General features: G+C 50.3%; 1 protein-coding gene across 7 annotated transcripts in view; it reads left to right on the top strand.

Annotated features, from left to right (window-relative positions):
* The window catches only part of TOX2 (TOX high mobility group box family member 2), a 150684-nt gene that overhangs the window by 116556 nt on the left and 18829 nt on the right, over positions 1-15299 (top strand). For all 7 annotated transcript variants that reach the window (XM_055722255.1, XM_027812027.2, XM_055722260.1 and 4 more), the window contains exons 4-5: positions 7455-7694; positions 12227-12454. In XM_055722255.1, coding sequence (XP_055578230.1) covers positions 7455-7694; positions 12227-12454 — 468 coding nt within the window. The remainder of the gene's footprint in view (positions 1-7454; positions 7695-12226; positions 12455-15299) is intronic.

Genomic DNA, 15299 nt, shown 5'->3' with positions numbered 1-15299 from the left:
AGGACAGCCTGGTGAGAGCCCTCCAGCCTGGCAAGCAATGGGATGCGGAGCCCAGCAGCTGGCAGCACAGGCTGGCCGTGCGGCTGCACGTCAGGCTTGCTCCGGGGGTCACCCGCTGGGCCATTTAGCATTGAGTTGGTCCTTGTGGGCAGCTTTTGAACCGCACCTGGCAGGGAGGGTTTGGGGCAGCAGGCAGCACCTGCCCTCCGCTGCCTCCTCCTTGCAGCCCCCCCTTCCCTGTCGCCTCCAGCTGTGGATCCGTGTCATGCCTCATGCCTCGCAGGGATGCATTAGATCCCCTGGGCCACATCCACTGGGAAAAAAGCAAGAAGGGTCGCAAAACTGAGAACTTGGGAAAGCTGTGCCTTCAAATCTGCCCTAGGGCATGTCTGTGTCTCAGAAATACTCTTTTTAAATCATGAATGTGGATTCTTTCTCTTTGCTGCCTGGCTCTGAATTCAGAGATGCTCCTTCGGATCATGTTTGCAAACCTGAGTCTGTAAAAGTTTTTTTTCACTGTGTCAGATGAAGAAAAACTGCAATGTCAATGTAATTCCAAAAAACTGCCATGTGCCCAAGCCCCCAAAGCCATCACCACCAGTCCCCCTGGGCTCCGGTGCTCCAGCTGCTGGGCCAGCAGAGCCCCCCCCTGGCAGCTCGGTGGGGGTTACACAGCCCCGGGAGCTGGCAGGGGGTGCCTGGCCCCTCTGGGGATGGAGGGCCGGGGAGGGAGGCTTGTCCCGGGGAATTACAACCATGGCCGGGAACCCCACTGCATATAGAAAGCCTCTGCCATATGATAAATGCCGCCTGCCCCTACAAAAATGAATGGCTTCCTTTTTAAATCCTTTCCTACTGTTCCCCTCGTATTTGTAATAGGATGATCGGTGGAACCAAAGATGTGGCTGTTACTTTAAAGGATAAATTAGTTTGACTCTTAACTCAATAATTAAAACTGTTATGGCTATGAGCCTGCAGGGATAATGTACTATTATTATAGTCATTTGTTTCAATTAAATGCTTACTGATTTTACAATAGCAGCTGGGCACCTGTGTGAGATAGCTATTACTCTGAACAAGACATCTCAAATTCCAGCAGAAATTTGTCACTGCACTAAAGCATTTTACATAGACCATGAAAGTTTATTAGGAGCGGTTACAAATCGGGAGGAGGAGGGGTGGTAATTGGGGATATATTTTCTTATCAGCTTCTCTCTCTCCTGCTCTCTCTCTCTTTTTTGAGTAAATCATCTTTAAGCATTTCAGCTATGGTGATGCGTTTACATTTAAACTTCAATACAGAAAAAGCCTGCTGGGAAAACTTTGCTTCAAAGCTGTTCAGCAGATAATTTCTCTCCCTGGATGATTGTGATTGTAATGGCTTGTTCTCAGGAACAAACCTAAGGAGAGGTAAGCTGTGCCACCGCTGAGCCTTGTGGCCATCCCTGGGATAGCTGCTCCTTTCACCTGGGGAGGAACACCCCGGCTGGGGAAGGCTCCAGCAGCTCTGCTCAGCCCACCGGTGTGATCTCACCCTGGGAAGAGTGATATTCATAGGATCTTAGAATGGTTTGGGTTGGAAGGGACCTGTAAAGGTCATCTAGTCCAACACCTTGCCATGGGCAGTGACATCTTCAAGGTTGCTCAGAGCCCTGTCCAATCTGCCCTTGAAAGTTTCCAGCGATGGGACACTGACCACCTCCATGGGCAGCCTGTGCCGGTGTTTCACCACCCTCGTTGTAAAAAAAATTCTTCTTTATATCTAGTCTAAATCTACCCTCTTTTAGTTTAAAACCATTACCCCTTGTCCTGTCCTGACAAACCCTATCAAAAAGTCTGTCCCCATCTTAAGTATTGAAAGGCTGCAATAAGGTGTCCCCAGAGCCTTCTCTTCTCCAGGCTGAACAACCTCAATTCCTCCAGCCTGTCTTCATAGCAGGCTCTGATGAACTCTGATGAATTTTGTGGCCTCCTCTGGACCCACTCCAACAGCTCCATGTCTTTCCTGTGCTGAGGACCTCATGGTCCTGGACAGCAGTGCTTCAGGGAGGGGTCTCACAGGAGCAGAGTGGGAGCACCCCCTCCCTCGACCTGCTGGCCACGCTGCTTTGGATGCAGCCCCAGGTATGGTTGGCTTTCTGGGCTCAGAGTGCATGCTGCCAGGTCGTGTCCACCTTTTCATCCACCAGTACCCCAAGTCCTTCTCTGCAAGGAAGCCCGTTGGGAAGCCTGCCGGTCCCCACATACTGGTCTCCCCAGGAAACAGGGCGATGCCCTTGGGCCAGGGCTGTGCCATCGGCCTGCTTCCACTGGTCTTGGCCATCATCTTTTGCCCATCCCGCTCTACAGGGCTCTGCTTTAGCTCGGGGGGCTGCGGTGTAGCTGGGGTCAGCCAACACCGTACAGCAGGCTCCTACCAAATTCCTTCCTTTCCTGCTGGGTAACATCTGCAAGGTGCTTCGGCACAGATCCCTCCTGGGATCGCAGCCCAGCCAGTGGCCAGCGGGGCTGGAGCAGCTTGGAGCATCACTGCTCCATGTTTGCAGCGAGGGCAAAGCACGCCATGGGGGAATAACGCAGAACCTCAGAATTTGTGCTCTGCCACCAAAACATGGCAATATCTTCAAGGTGTGGCTGAGACCAAGGAAAGTGGGAGGAGGAGGAGAAAAATCCCATGCAAAGTGGAGGCAGAAGGTGATTACAGGGGTGGGACCTGCCCCAAGGCTTCAGTTAGGGACTAGGATTTTACAGGAGAGGACATCGGGCAACAGCAACCATCCCTCCCTGAGCCTGGAACCTGAGCCCTGGGTCTGCTGGCTAGTGCTGGAGCCCTTATTGCTGGAAAGAGCTGCCTTTTACATAGGAATTTCAGGGGCAGTTAAGTTGAAGCTCAGCTTGACAAGTTTCAAACATTATCTTTGCTAGCAGAGCACCCAGGTCCCAACCAGGCTCTTCCTGGTGGCATTTTGTCACTTGTGCTGGATTACCCTTCTCCCCAGAAACAAGGAGAGCAGAGCATGTGCTGTTTGTCAGCCTATTTTTCTCTCCTTCTTAGGATTAGCTGGAGCGTTTATAGGCCTGATATGCATATTCATTAAAGAAATTGAAATATTGTGGAAAAAGAGAAGCTGTCTTTGAGTTAGCACAGCCTTTGGGAATCTGCTAAGTAAGATGCACTTAATTACTTTAGCTATGACTACATCACATTTCACTCGTGTTTCCTCTGAGATGCAAAACATCTTTTCAGTAGAGGCTGCAAACACATCCCGAGCCTTTTGCAGCACCTCGCGATGAACTTGTTGCACTGAATGCCGGGGATGGAGACAGGATTTGGCCCGGCTCTCATAGCTGCTCCTGGTGACAGAGCTAATCACATTTGCAGGGTGGTTATTTAATTACACGTGTGCTTCCGTCAGGCTCTGCGAGGATGCTGAATTCTTTGTGGAGGGGAAAAGCAGGGGTGCAGCCCCAGGGAGCCCCTGGCTGGGGTTGCATCCCACGGGACCAGTGTGCCATGGGAGAAGAGGTTGTTTGCTTTTGCAGGGGCAACGTCGCATTCGTTACCTTCTTTCACTTTGGTTTGCCATCATCGCAATTTCATTCATCATTTACTTGCCTAATTAAACCATTTGCTGCAAGGGAGCATCTCTGAATCCTGCTCCTGGGTATCTCTTTCCTTCAGTCTTTCTTGGGGGGGAGATTATCTGCTTCAAGTGCACGACTCAGGCCCCTGAAATAGCTCAGTGCCTGCTGGGTCTCACGGTGGACAGCAGGACTAGCCCTTTCCCCAGCCTGAGCGAAGGCCATCATCACCCGAAAGCCCACAGAGACGCCCTGGGGCTGCACACAAGCCGCTCGCCTCTGTTTTCACCCCAAACATTTGACATCTGGAGAACACAAATGGCTTTTCCACCACTCACCCTCTCCGGTCCTGAGGGCATCGGGAGCTGTGGGCAGGGGCTGTGAGGAGGTGGCAGCCTGGTGTGTTGCTTCCAAAACTGCCTATTTAAAAAAAAAAAAAAAGAAAAGTGGAGAGAAATGTAGTGAGTGGCACATGGCAGGTCCAGGTCCTGCCCCCCGGACAGCAGTCAGCAGGGTTGCATGTGAGGAGCGTGGTAGTTCATGTCCTTCTGCAAAACCTCCTGGCTGGGGGGAGAAGGGATGGAGATGTAGGAAAGGGGGTGGTGGGGGTGGTGGGGGTGTCAGGACCAGCAATATTCAGTAAAGCTCTTCAGTGAAACCACCAGCTTTTAATGATGTAAAGAAACAGGCAGCTGCCTGGGAGGAGGCCTCTGGGCTGAGATATCCTGGGTGGGGGGAATGTCCCAGGAAAAATGCAGTGTCTCAACTTTTTAAGAGAGGGCTGTGGTTGGGTTGTTGTCAGCAGGAGGCTTCTGCATGGATGCTCTGAGCCAGGGCTCAAGTTTCTGTTTTTTCCTACAAATTTTCGTAAGCATTTGCAGCATGTGTCCCATATCCATAATTGCACTCTGGACTTGTTCTGCTCTGATGCATAAGTAACATGCACTGTAAAGAAAAAGTGTGTGATTACATATTTAATGGATAAACAGAGCCGTTGTGGTCTATTGGCCACATAATAAAAGTTTCAAAAAAATTGTCTTAATACAGTATTTACCCAAGAAACTGCTATGGCTGCAAATGTGAACGAGCTATTTTAAATTTTAAAAAATTTTAAGACACGTTTCATAGCCTTCCCCATTTCTAAAACACCCATCTTCTAAACTTTTTCTTCATTTAAATTTAAAATCAGGACAATAAATTATTCTTTTCCTTAGCAGCTGGCAGATCTTCTCCAGCATGAAAGGTCTGGATTAAAACTGACAAAATCCAAGACAAATGTACCTTTTTCAGCGTAATTCAGGAAGGAGCCTGCCGCTCGTGTGGCAGATGGGTGCTGGCCAGTCTCCCTGCCTCGCGGGCTCCCGTTGCTGCCTGTCTCACCCCTGGCTATTCCCGTGACATTTGCAAATTCAATTGCAAATGCAAAAATTGCCTCCCTGATGCCTCCTGGGCTGCTGCAGCCTGCCCGCTGGCCATCCCCACACCCTCCTGGCTGCAGCGTGCCTGTCCTCGATGCCTGCCTGGGCAGGGTTTCCCACGGCAAGGAGCAGCCAGACCCCTGCAATAAGGAGGCTTTAAGGGCACATAAAACTTGCCATAGTTCAAGCACAGTGAGATTCCCCAGCTCCGCAACGGAGGAAAGCCAGCCCTGCTGCCTCTGTAAGCTGGTGTTCCCCTGCAAGCACCAACGCTGAGGAGAGCAATTCAGCACGGCCCCTAAGTCAGCCCCCCCGTGCTGTTGAAACACAAGACATTATTTTCTTCCTGCTCGTTAAATCCCTGCACTTCATAATTAACAAGAAAAAGGACAGATCTAGGAAAATCTGTTCCCCTGGCACACACTCCTGTACCGATGGAGAATCCGAAAGAGAGCAGAACGTGCTGTCAGGTGCTGGGTAAAGCTGCTGGTTCCTGACCTGCAGCAGTAAATCTGGTTTTGCGTTTGGATTTATTTCCTCCGAATCCTACCGAGCCCTTGCAGGTCTTCCCTGGGTTTCTTTCCATATGTGCTAATGGGGTTGGCAAGGCTCCCCTGGTAATGAGAGACTGCACCTCAGCGGGCTTATCGGAAATGAAGATTGTTAATAAATAAAGCCAGGGTCTTTAAACTCGTGTTAACATTAATCAGATTAATATAAAAGGGGAAAAGTCTAGAAAACGTTTCAGGCAGGGTTTGCTCTCCCTCCCACTGGCTTGCTCCGCGGCGGGATGAGGCTGTGCGGCAGCTTGGCTCTGCCCGCGGGGCTGCGCTGGGGCTGAGCATGCTGCTGGAGGTGGCCGGGCAGGGGTGGATCCTGCGGTGAAGATGGGGTTTTCAGGGAAAATGGGACAAACTGGAAATGGGGTCTTGGCGCAGCAGGCAGCAGGGCAGCCGCAAAGCCTTCGATGCACCCGCAGCATGGCTGGGTTTGTCCCCATCTCATCCCACCTTCCCTCCTTGGCCAGGACGGGGGCTTGTTGCTGCTCCCACCTGACCCAACCACCTGAACTTTGGTTTATGCCATGCCATGAGGGGATATGTGCTCCACGAGATATTTTTTTTTATTTTGTCTAATGTAGCATTTGACATTTCTTATTAGCCATATATATGTATGTGTGTGTTCCATTTTCCTTTCAAATCTTTCAAAAGCATTGGGCTGAGCAGCCTCAGGAGGCAGTGCCTGTGCCGTGTCCGTGCGTCCCTGCAGCCACCTGTGATTAGTGGCCTCTCGGTCCCCTCAGATGTCCCCTCGCTCTCGTGTTATGAGAACAGATAAATAGGTATTAGGAAACTTCATTTCTGGGGACACCTCTATCACGCAGCCTTCTTCCCCATCTCTTACCTACACACATGCACACACATACATCGCTTCTGGTTCCTTCTCTCACTGGGAAATCTTAACAGACAGCCCCATAGTTTACTTTGCCCTTGTCTGGATTTTTTTTCCCCCCTGCTACATTCATTTCGAGTGGGATGGGAACTGATCGCAATATTTCATATTGGAAGAGTCATCTCCAGGAGGAGCTGTAACGAGGTGGTGGCCACCTGCAGAGCTTTCCCCCATGTGCTGGAGTCTGTCTCGGGGCTTCTGGGGCTTGGGGGCGTGCAAACCTCTGCCTTGATGATAGTGTCACAGGTTTGGGCAGACCATCGTGGTGGGAGCGGGGACCTGGGGCTTCCACTGACTGATTTTGTGCTTACTGCTTCTAGGTTTAACGCTGTAGCACTAGTGACCCGACAGCCATACCGAGGATGAGTAGGGTTGGTTGTGGTACCTTGAAAAGCTCAGACAAGCAGATATTTTTTCATTATGCAGTTAGTAAATGTCAACACCAAGTATTGCTCAGAAAGAGCATGTTTGGGATCTGTGGCTTCTAATGCTGCATCACTGATGTACCAGGGCTGGCCTGTCACCCATGGACCCCAAATACCCTGGCACAACATGTGCCAGTGCTGAGTGATGTCCTCATGGGTGCAGCAGCAGCGCTTGGCCCCAGAAATGCCCAGGACATTGCACGCCCTCCTTTCTCCCAGTGATTTGGCCAAGAATTGTTCATTCCTGAACTTTTCTTTCAGACCCCTGGTAGGTGCCAGACACCTAAGGCAGGCAGGGGCAGCTCCTGGGCACACAGAGCCATGTACAAAGACAATTTAGCACCTCTCTAGTCCGTGTGGGCAGGGCGATGGCAGGAGCAGCCCTGGGTGCACAGTGCTCAGTTCTTGCTCGTGGCTTGTTTAGAAGGGGGGACAAAGAAGACTTTACCAGCTAACACAGAATAATTTTGAAGCAGTCAGTAAGTGTTCATCTTAAATTGATTAGACAACATAATAAATAGATAAATAAATAAATATTTTTTTAAAAAAATTACCAAGCGTTATTCTCCTAACTCAGATCCAGGAGATGGTCCACTCGGATGCCACGTCCTATGAGTCCAACCGCCAAGTGCCACTGATCAATCGCCCCGGGATGTTAGCCGGCCCCATGAGTGCCCTCAGCCAGTCACAGCTCATTTCTCAGATGGGGATGAGGAGCGGTGTGACCCATGGATCCCCATCACCCCCGGGAAGTAAGTCTGCTACACCATCTCCCTCCAGTTCTACTCAGGAAGAGGAGACAGAGTCACATTATAAGGTACGTGCAGTCATGCCTGTTTTAACAGACAGTGAGAAAACAGCAGATGATGTTTTTCAGTAAGGGATAAATTGCGCTAAATAAGAGTACAGACTTTTGGTCTTTTTTAAAAAAAATATGTATATATAGTGGGAGAGTCTCCCAAGGCTGGGGAGGTTGTTCCCTGCCTAGGGTGAGGTGCAGCATGGAAGGCTAGCACACATGCCTGGGTTGTGCATGCAGCAAGTCTGGCAACGAGCTGGGCTTGCCTCCCGCGGTTTACCAGGTCCGTCAAGCTGCAGTTTCCTCCGATGAGGGTTTTGATGAGCAAAGCAGGATCCGGGCTACGGTTCTGCAAAGGCTTGGGTGCACAATTAGATTTCTGATGGCAGGTAGAGGAGACTAAATCAGGGAAGGAAAATAACACAGGGTGGGATTTAACTGAGCTCACTCAACATGACTTGCTAAGGGGAAAAAAAACACCCAGAAATTAAAAGAGTCTTCTGCCTTTTAGTTCACCCAGGCAGAGTTCAAGTAGCCAGCAGTGTCTTAGTGGCACAGGGTCTGCCTCTACAGCCAACACAACTGCTGCTGAGCATGCCATCAAGAAACCCAAGGATTTCCCAGGGTTTTGGGGACATCGTGGTTGTTGCCCATCTTTCTCAAAATGCACCCGCAAAGCAGACAACACATGCTGTGTTCTGTGAGTGTTCCGTCTGTTATTTACTGACAGCAAATTGCAGCAATTGCATGGTTGCTGTATCAACGCCCGGTGGGTCTCTGTGCCGGTAGGTCAATCACTGTGCTCCCTAGGGGACTTTGATTAAAGCCTTTCATGGAAAACCTTCTCCCTGAGGTGCCGATCCAAGGATTCAGAAGCTGGTCCAAGGATCAGAAGCACTGATATTGTAACCTTGTCCCACAAAAATAGGCAGTTGTGACAGGATTTGAATATATAACCAGAGCAGCAAACTGCAGAGACTGGAAAACTAGGAAAGCACTAGGACTGAGCAAAAACCTTCCCCTTTCCATAGAAATCCAGGCAAATGCATTCCCACCAATCCTGTAGTTTTTAATCCATTGGCAGCTTTTGCTTCAGATCAGGACGTGTCAAAGCAGAGTGCACATGTGGGTGCAATAAACACTTCAATGTAATAAAACTGTAAAAAGAAGGGATACATGTCGTTGGAAATAGGTGGAGGTTCTTGAACTCTGCGATTCCATGTTTGGGGGACACAGTGGGATGGGTTGTGCTGCTGGACCCCACGGTCTGCCATCTCCCAGAGCCTGTGTCACACGGCTCCAGGCAGTTACCTGGGAGCTGAACCTTTTGCATCAGCAGAAAATGAGTTTCAGCTCAGTCACACACTGAGTTCTCTCCCTGCACCTTTCAGCAGCACCCAGCTTTCCTCCCGCCCAGGGCTGCAGGACAGGGCTTTGGGCTTGGATCTTCTGTTCTCACTCAGCCACTGGTGCCTGTGGGGGTAGGAACAATTTGGAGATGTCCAAATTGTGACAACTTGCAGAGATTTGAATTTTTCCTAATCCCAAAGGCATGCCCCCTCATTTTTCTGCCCTGTAAACTACCCAGCCAGACAGGTGGAACAGGAGTGATGTGTTTGATGGAGGAAGGAGACTGGAAGTGTGAAAAAAGCAGCAGAACCGCATGGTAGCCTGCAGGTTTGTTTGCTTTCTCTATCTACACAGCTGCTGTATTCACCCATCAGTCATTTTTCATATGGCCATTAAGGGCCTTTCTGCTACAAGTCATCAAAGCAACATCTAACAAGCAGAAATTAATCTTGCAACCAAGAAGGTCACACGTTAAAGAAATGGGTCTGATGCCAGCAGGTAGTTCAGGTCCAGCAGGTCCTCTGAGCCAGGGAACTTGTGATTTTAGGAGGTCTCCCAGCTTCACGGATGCGTTTACCTGCTACATTGCTCCGGAGGGGTGTACACATGCATGGGAGGGAGAGGTAGTTACAGCCCAGATTCCAGTTGGATTAGTGATCTCTCCATAGTTATTATAATCATGGTGTCCACAAGGTTCCTGCTTCTCATGGGTTCAGCATCTAAGGTGACACAAAGCCACCAGCTTAGGGGATCACATCTGTCACCAGTGAATTGCCCCAGTCCACATCAGGTGTTAAACATCCCTTCTGCTGCCTCTCCAGAGGAGGTCTGTGCAGGGGCTTGTGGCCACACACTTCATCCCACCGCAGGAGCCCTCACGGTTGCTTTGCGTGGCTCATCCCCCGGGGGATGCAGTTGCTCTAGGGCAGCAAGGTGCTGGCTCACTGGGGCTTGCCTTTAGCCGTGAACGTGGCTTAGGTTGTTCAAGCATCTTCTGCCACTCAGGGCTGGGCTGTTGTCTCATCCTGTGCTGCATCACACCTGGTAAACCCCAGGAAAACCAGGCAAAGCCCTGACCTGCTCCGCTTTCTCCTAGGAACAGATGGCTCCAGGCAGCCTTGCAGGCAGTGTCTGTTTTCCATAAATACCGTTTGCTTTGTGGTGCTGCCGCAGCGGACCAACTCTGAAACCATCCCCATGGCTGTGGTTGCGTTGTGCCTGTTCCCAGCTCCTTCGCTCGGCTGACGGCTGGGAGGAGAGCAGGTCCCCCCGCGGCACTTAAGTGAATCAGACAGGATTAGAGTTAGTTAAAATACCATCTCACTTGCTAATGGGCTGAAGCCCTGTCATGCATTTTTTTTCTCCTAATAAGCTGGCCTTTCACCTCCAGGCCTCCCATTCAAGCCCAATTGGGCAATTTTAAATTAAAGGCAATTTTTTTGGTCTCTCTGCTCATTCACTAATGGTCACTGTCTGTTTGACAAATGTCGCTGCGCCGATACTGAACTTAATGACCAGTCAAGAGCAGCTGAGTGGAGCACGGGAGCACCGCTGCCCTTTCCTCCCCGTGCCTGGCCTGTGCCAACTGAAGTGAAGCCTCTTAAATCCCGGCGCTTCCAAGCACACAATCAAATCGGCAAATCCATCAGCAGAAAAGGCCTTTTGCTCCCAGCCCTCACCAGGAGGCACGTTTTTTGCAGCGGCTTGGTGTTTGGACCTGTGTCAATTGATTTTTTCTGATTTTTTTTTTTTTTTTTAGACCTGTAAGTGACAGGCTGGGCAACTTTCTAAGTGATGTAATTAGCCTGTGCACCTGGTAGAGCAGGGACTGCCAAAGTCAGGTGGTGGCGGAGCACTTGGTGCTTGAGCTCAGTGGATCTGCAGGCAGAGGTGCCAAGTGCTTGAGCTCAGTGGATCTGCAGGCAGAGGTACCAAGTGCTTGAGCTCAGTGGATCTGCAGGCAGAGGTGCTGGCATCCTGTTTGCCGTCGAGGATGCACAGATCCCGACTGCAGCAGCCAGCTGGCAGCAAACGGCTTTATTCTCTGCCGTGTTTAACCTTTGGTGTATTTAGTTTTCCCTCCACTATAAAATAAGGATAATGGTGCTTCCCTGTAGTGTGAGCTTTCACTGACCACAGTTAATGCATTAAGAGCTTTGATGTATGTCTAAGTGCTTTCCAGGGGTCTTCTCCTTTGCACACCATCACACAGAGGCTTCTGCAGTTCCAAATATTCAACTTGCTGCCCAGGGCATCCTGGTGGAGGCTGAGCCATAGGATCTTCCTTCTCTGCTACCTTTGCTGGGAGCATCCCTGTTTCCAGCCTTGCTGTTTGACTTGCAGCCCAGTGGCAGTGTGGCTGAGCAGCCACAAAGTCCAACTTCTGTTGCCTGGGTCCTGCTCCCCTTGATTCAGCCCCCCACAGGGCACTGAGTGGATACAGCCAGCCTAGTCATCTGGCTGCGCCCGGACCAGTTACAAAGAGTGAGCGGTGCATGCAAAGTGTTTAATACCTAAGATTAAAATAATTTAATTCCTGGATATTTTCCTGGATAGGGGTTAGCAGAGTGAAACAAATTTTGGATGACCCCAGCATATTGGCTAATGTGATGCTGGTGCTGCTGGATCAGTGCTCGCAACCCTCCTGCACAGGGAGTGAGGAGGCTGAGCCAGCAGCACACGCGTGGGGGCAAGAAAAGTCAGAAGCAGCTTGCAAAGGGGGATTATTGGGTTGGAAATTGGAAACCTTATGGAAGCTGAGGCTGGAAAAATTCATGGACTGCTAAATGGATCTGGCTAGGAAGCAAGGCATTTGGAGAGGTCCCAGAAGAGGGTCAAGGAGTAAGTGAGCTTGTGATGCCAGGGAGGAGGAGGGGGAAGGGGGGGTGACTGAGGATGAGTGTCTGGCAACCCCCAGCCTTGAAGCAGGGACCACTTAAGCAGCAAGGGGCAAACCCAGGCTGTGAACTGGGTTGTGAGGAGGCACCCAAGCCAGGCTCAGGCACCCACCAACAGTTTGTGTAACGATCCTAGAGGCTCCTGGGGACCAAAGAGACCCCCAGAGCTGCTGCCCTCCTTGCCACACAGGGAGCCCTCCTCTGCCCATGCCTGCTCTCATCCCCTTTGCTATCAAGTTGTAGCAGGGACTTGTATCCAACTACTCCCAGCTGACTGCTAAGGTCTGTTTCTTGGTTTTGCAGGTTACTGGAGAGAAAAGACCATCAACAGACCTGGGCAAAAAGCCTAAAAGCCAAAAGAAGAAGAAAAAGAAGGATCCCAATGAGCCCCAGAAGCCCGTGTCGGCCTACGCCCTGTTTTTCAGAGACACGCAAGCAGCCATCAAAGGGCAAAACCCCAACGCTACCTTCGGGGATGTATCGAAAATTGTTGCGTCAATGTGGGACAGCTTGGGAGAAGAACAAAAACAAGTGAGTTACTGATATCTTTTTTTTTTTTTTTTCTTTCAACTGTTGAAATGTGCTTTTCTATGGTAGAAAGCATCAGAGTCTCCCCAAGCACTTCAGGAGCAGTGCTGAAGTGCCCACTGCCACTGGAAGGGATGCTCGAGTGGTTTGCATGCCATGCTCCCAGCCCCAAGCCGGTGTGGCGGCAACGTGGTCTGGCCCTTGGACACCTCCCTGGGGTGGGAGGGCCTGACCCATGTCCTGGGCAGGGCAGGGATGGGGCTGCAGAAGGATGCACCAAGTTTGCTCTGCCTCTGCCCATCTTTTAGAAAAATCTCTGTGTAGCATGGGAAAGAGCAAATTTTTATGACAACTAATTATTCTTAATAAGATCATTCTTTGCAAAAACATCAGTGGCCTTTCCTGGGCATGGGGGTTTTATAGCCTTAGATGGGTGATGGGTTTGTATTTGCTTAATACTTAAAGGGAGTGATGGCAAACTGGCTAAAAACTATTAACTCTCTACATCTCTGGCCTCACATCTAATGTTAAGGCTTTAAAAGCTTAGGAAGGAGATATCTGAAGTGGCCTTGCAGAGGAAACCTTCCTGCCCCAAAGCTGTCAACCACTTTCAGTCTCCCTCACATGGAGACTTCTAGGTCCTGCTTTAACTGTTTTGTTGATGCTGGGTCAGTTACAAAAGCCCATAATTGCTTGTTGCCTATTGAGAAAACCCCAGGGAACACTTTCCCTAGCAAGTATGTCTTTTTATCAGGCAGAGTGAGATCTGACACTGTGTGATGTGTCTGAACCTAACATGCTTTAACTGACAGTCCCTCCATGAGTGGTGAGCCCTTCTCCTAGAGCCTGGCTGCCAACTTCACACCGGCTCCATCTCCCATTGCGTGTCCATGGCCAGCATTTGAAGCAGCTACATTTGGGGAGGAGCAGCAAGCAGGAAAAAAAAGTCATTTAAATGGAAGTCATGCTAGGAAATAGCCTTGCTTTCCACCCTGCACAAAGTAGGGAATAAGAGCAAGGCATCTTCTGGCATGAAAGCCCTTCTGCTGATCCATTTGGAGTCTCCATACTGTGCAAAGTGTTGCTTTGATGTTTGCATGATCCTCCCTTTTCTCCTCTTTGGACAGATCGCTGGGGGATCATGTAGGAATTTCTCGTGGTGAAGAAGGCAGGTCCCCTCCTTGTGCAGCTTGCTGACCCCAGCCCTGCTGCCTGGGAAGCTGCAGGGCAGGGGCTGGCTTTGGGCTGTTGGTGCAAGGTGTGGGAGGTTCAGGAGTGTGAAAAAGCTTTTACGTCCCCTCTTCCTTCTGCATTCATCCCTCCCAACATCTCAGTCTGCCTTTCCCTTACTCCATCCAGTCACAACTATCTCTGTAGCTTGGGCTCGGAGCTCAGCTGCAAATGTGGTTTATGGGATGGAAGTGCTGGTGTGACCCTGACTCAGCGCAGCGCAAATGCTCAGCTCTTAATTAACAGCAGGGATTAAACCAGTCCGTTTATCTTCCCTGCTAACTCTTCCTTCTCTTTTATGAGATAGTAGCAGCCTTGCCGTCTCTTTACACACACTTTCTAAGTGGCTCCATTTCTCCCTCTGTAATTGATTTAATTAAGTCATTTGTTCCTTGTCTGAATGCTTAAATATTAACTTCCTGGCTTTGTCTCCAGCTGTATAGTTTTCTCCCACGACAGCTACCTCCCTGCCTGGGACTCCGGCTGGAGGGACACTATTTATCTTTGGCACTGGGACCATATTGCTGGTTTGTGCGATGTGGCACGTTCACTTTTGAAGTGCTTGGCTGGAAGGGAGTTTATTTAGTCCCTGTTTGCTTTCCTCTGCCAGCATCCCCAGTCAAGTTTGTTTGGATTCATAAAAGCAATGCAATGGAAAGGAAAAAAAGGAAAAGGAAAAAAAAAAAGGAATTAACAAAATGTCTTTAATATGTGAAAACAAGTCTCCAGGCTGTCCTGCAGATCCTTCCTCCTGAGGACTGCAGGACATGGTGCATGCATTCACGATGAAGACAAGCAGCCCGTGCCCAGCACTCTCTTGGCACATCTCGGAGGGGACTCCCGGTGACCACAGGACGGCTACGCATCACTGGCCAAAATTCTGCTGGGACCTAAGAGCCCAGACTGCCACGTGGCTGCACTGCGCCGTGGTTTGGCTCATCGCCAGGCAGGAGCATCATGCTCTGGGGAGGGGGGAAAGGTGGAAAAGGGAAGTGTTTCCCCTGCTGTGCTACTCCTAGCTCTATTGACAACAGTCATTTTTAATATCTTCATATCCTCACAGCAGAATGCAGTGTAGAAGGCAACCCAGGGAAAAACCAATGCAGCAGTAGGCAAGCAAGAGCCAAATCTGGACGTTCTTGCTCAACTATGAGCAAGGTTTTTAAAGAAAGCTTCCCTTCTTCCTGGCATGAGAAAAGAGAGTGGGTTTGAGGCTGTAGGACCTGATTTGGGGCTGAGCTGTGGTCCCAGACTTGGATCTCTCGCAGCCCCCAAGATGTTCAGCGTGGGGCTGGGGCATCACGTCTCTGGAGGGCTGATCTGCAGACCCCAGACCCACCATGCAATTATTAAGTAGCCATTTACCTCACTGTAGTTTCTGCTTCAGACAAGGTTTACAATCCGTATTTCCCACCTTCTGCTGGGCACGGTGTTTCCCCAGCCCAGGTGTGGTTTGGCTCCTACCTTGTGGGAGAGCTGCAGGTAGGGAGCAACCAGGGAGGGGGTTCAAAGCAAGCTGGCGGATAAACACAACCTCAGCCCAGGCATTTTGAACTTGTGATCCCCCACCATGAGTCAGCAGCCCCCGGCACGTGCCCCACTGTGTCTGCAGACGTGC

Source organism: Falco cherrug, chromosome 10 (assembly GCF_023634085.1).
Source record: "Falco cherrug isolate bFalChe1 chromosome 10, bFalChe1.pri, whole genome shotgun sequence".
In the NCBI taxonomy this organism is placed as follows: Eukaryota; Metazoa; Chordata; class Aves; order Falconiformes; family Falconidae; genus Falco; species Falco cherrug.
Note: the sequence above shows the minus strand (reverse complement) of the source record. Positions and strands in the feature narration are given on the sequence as shown.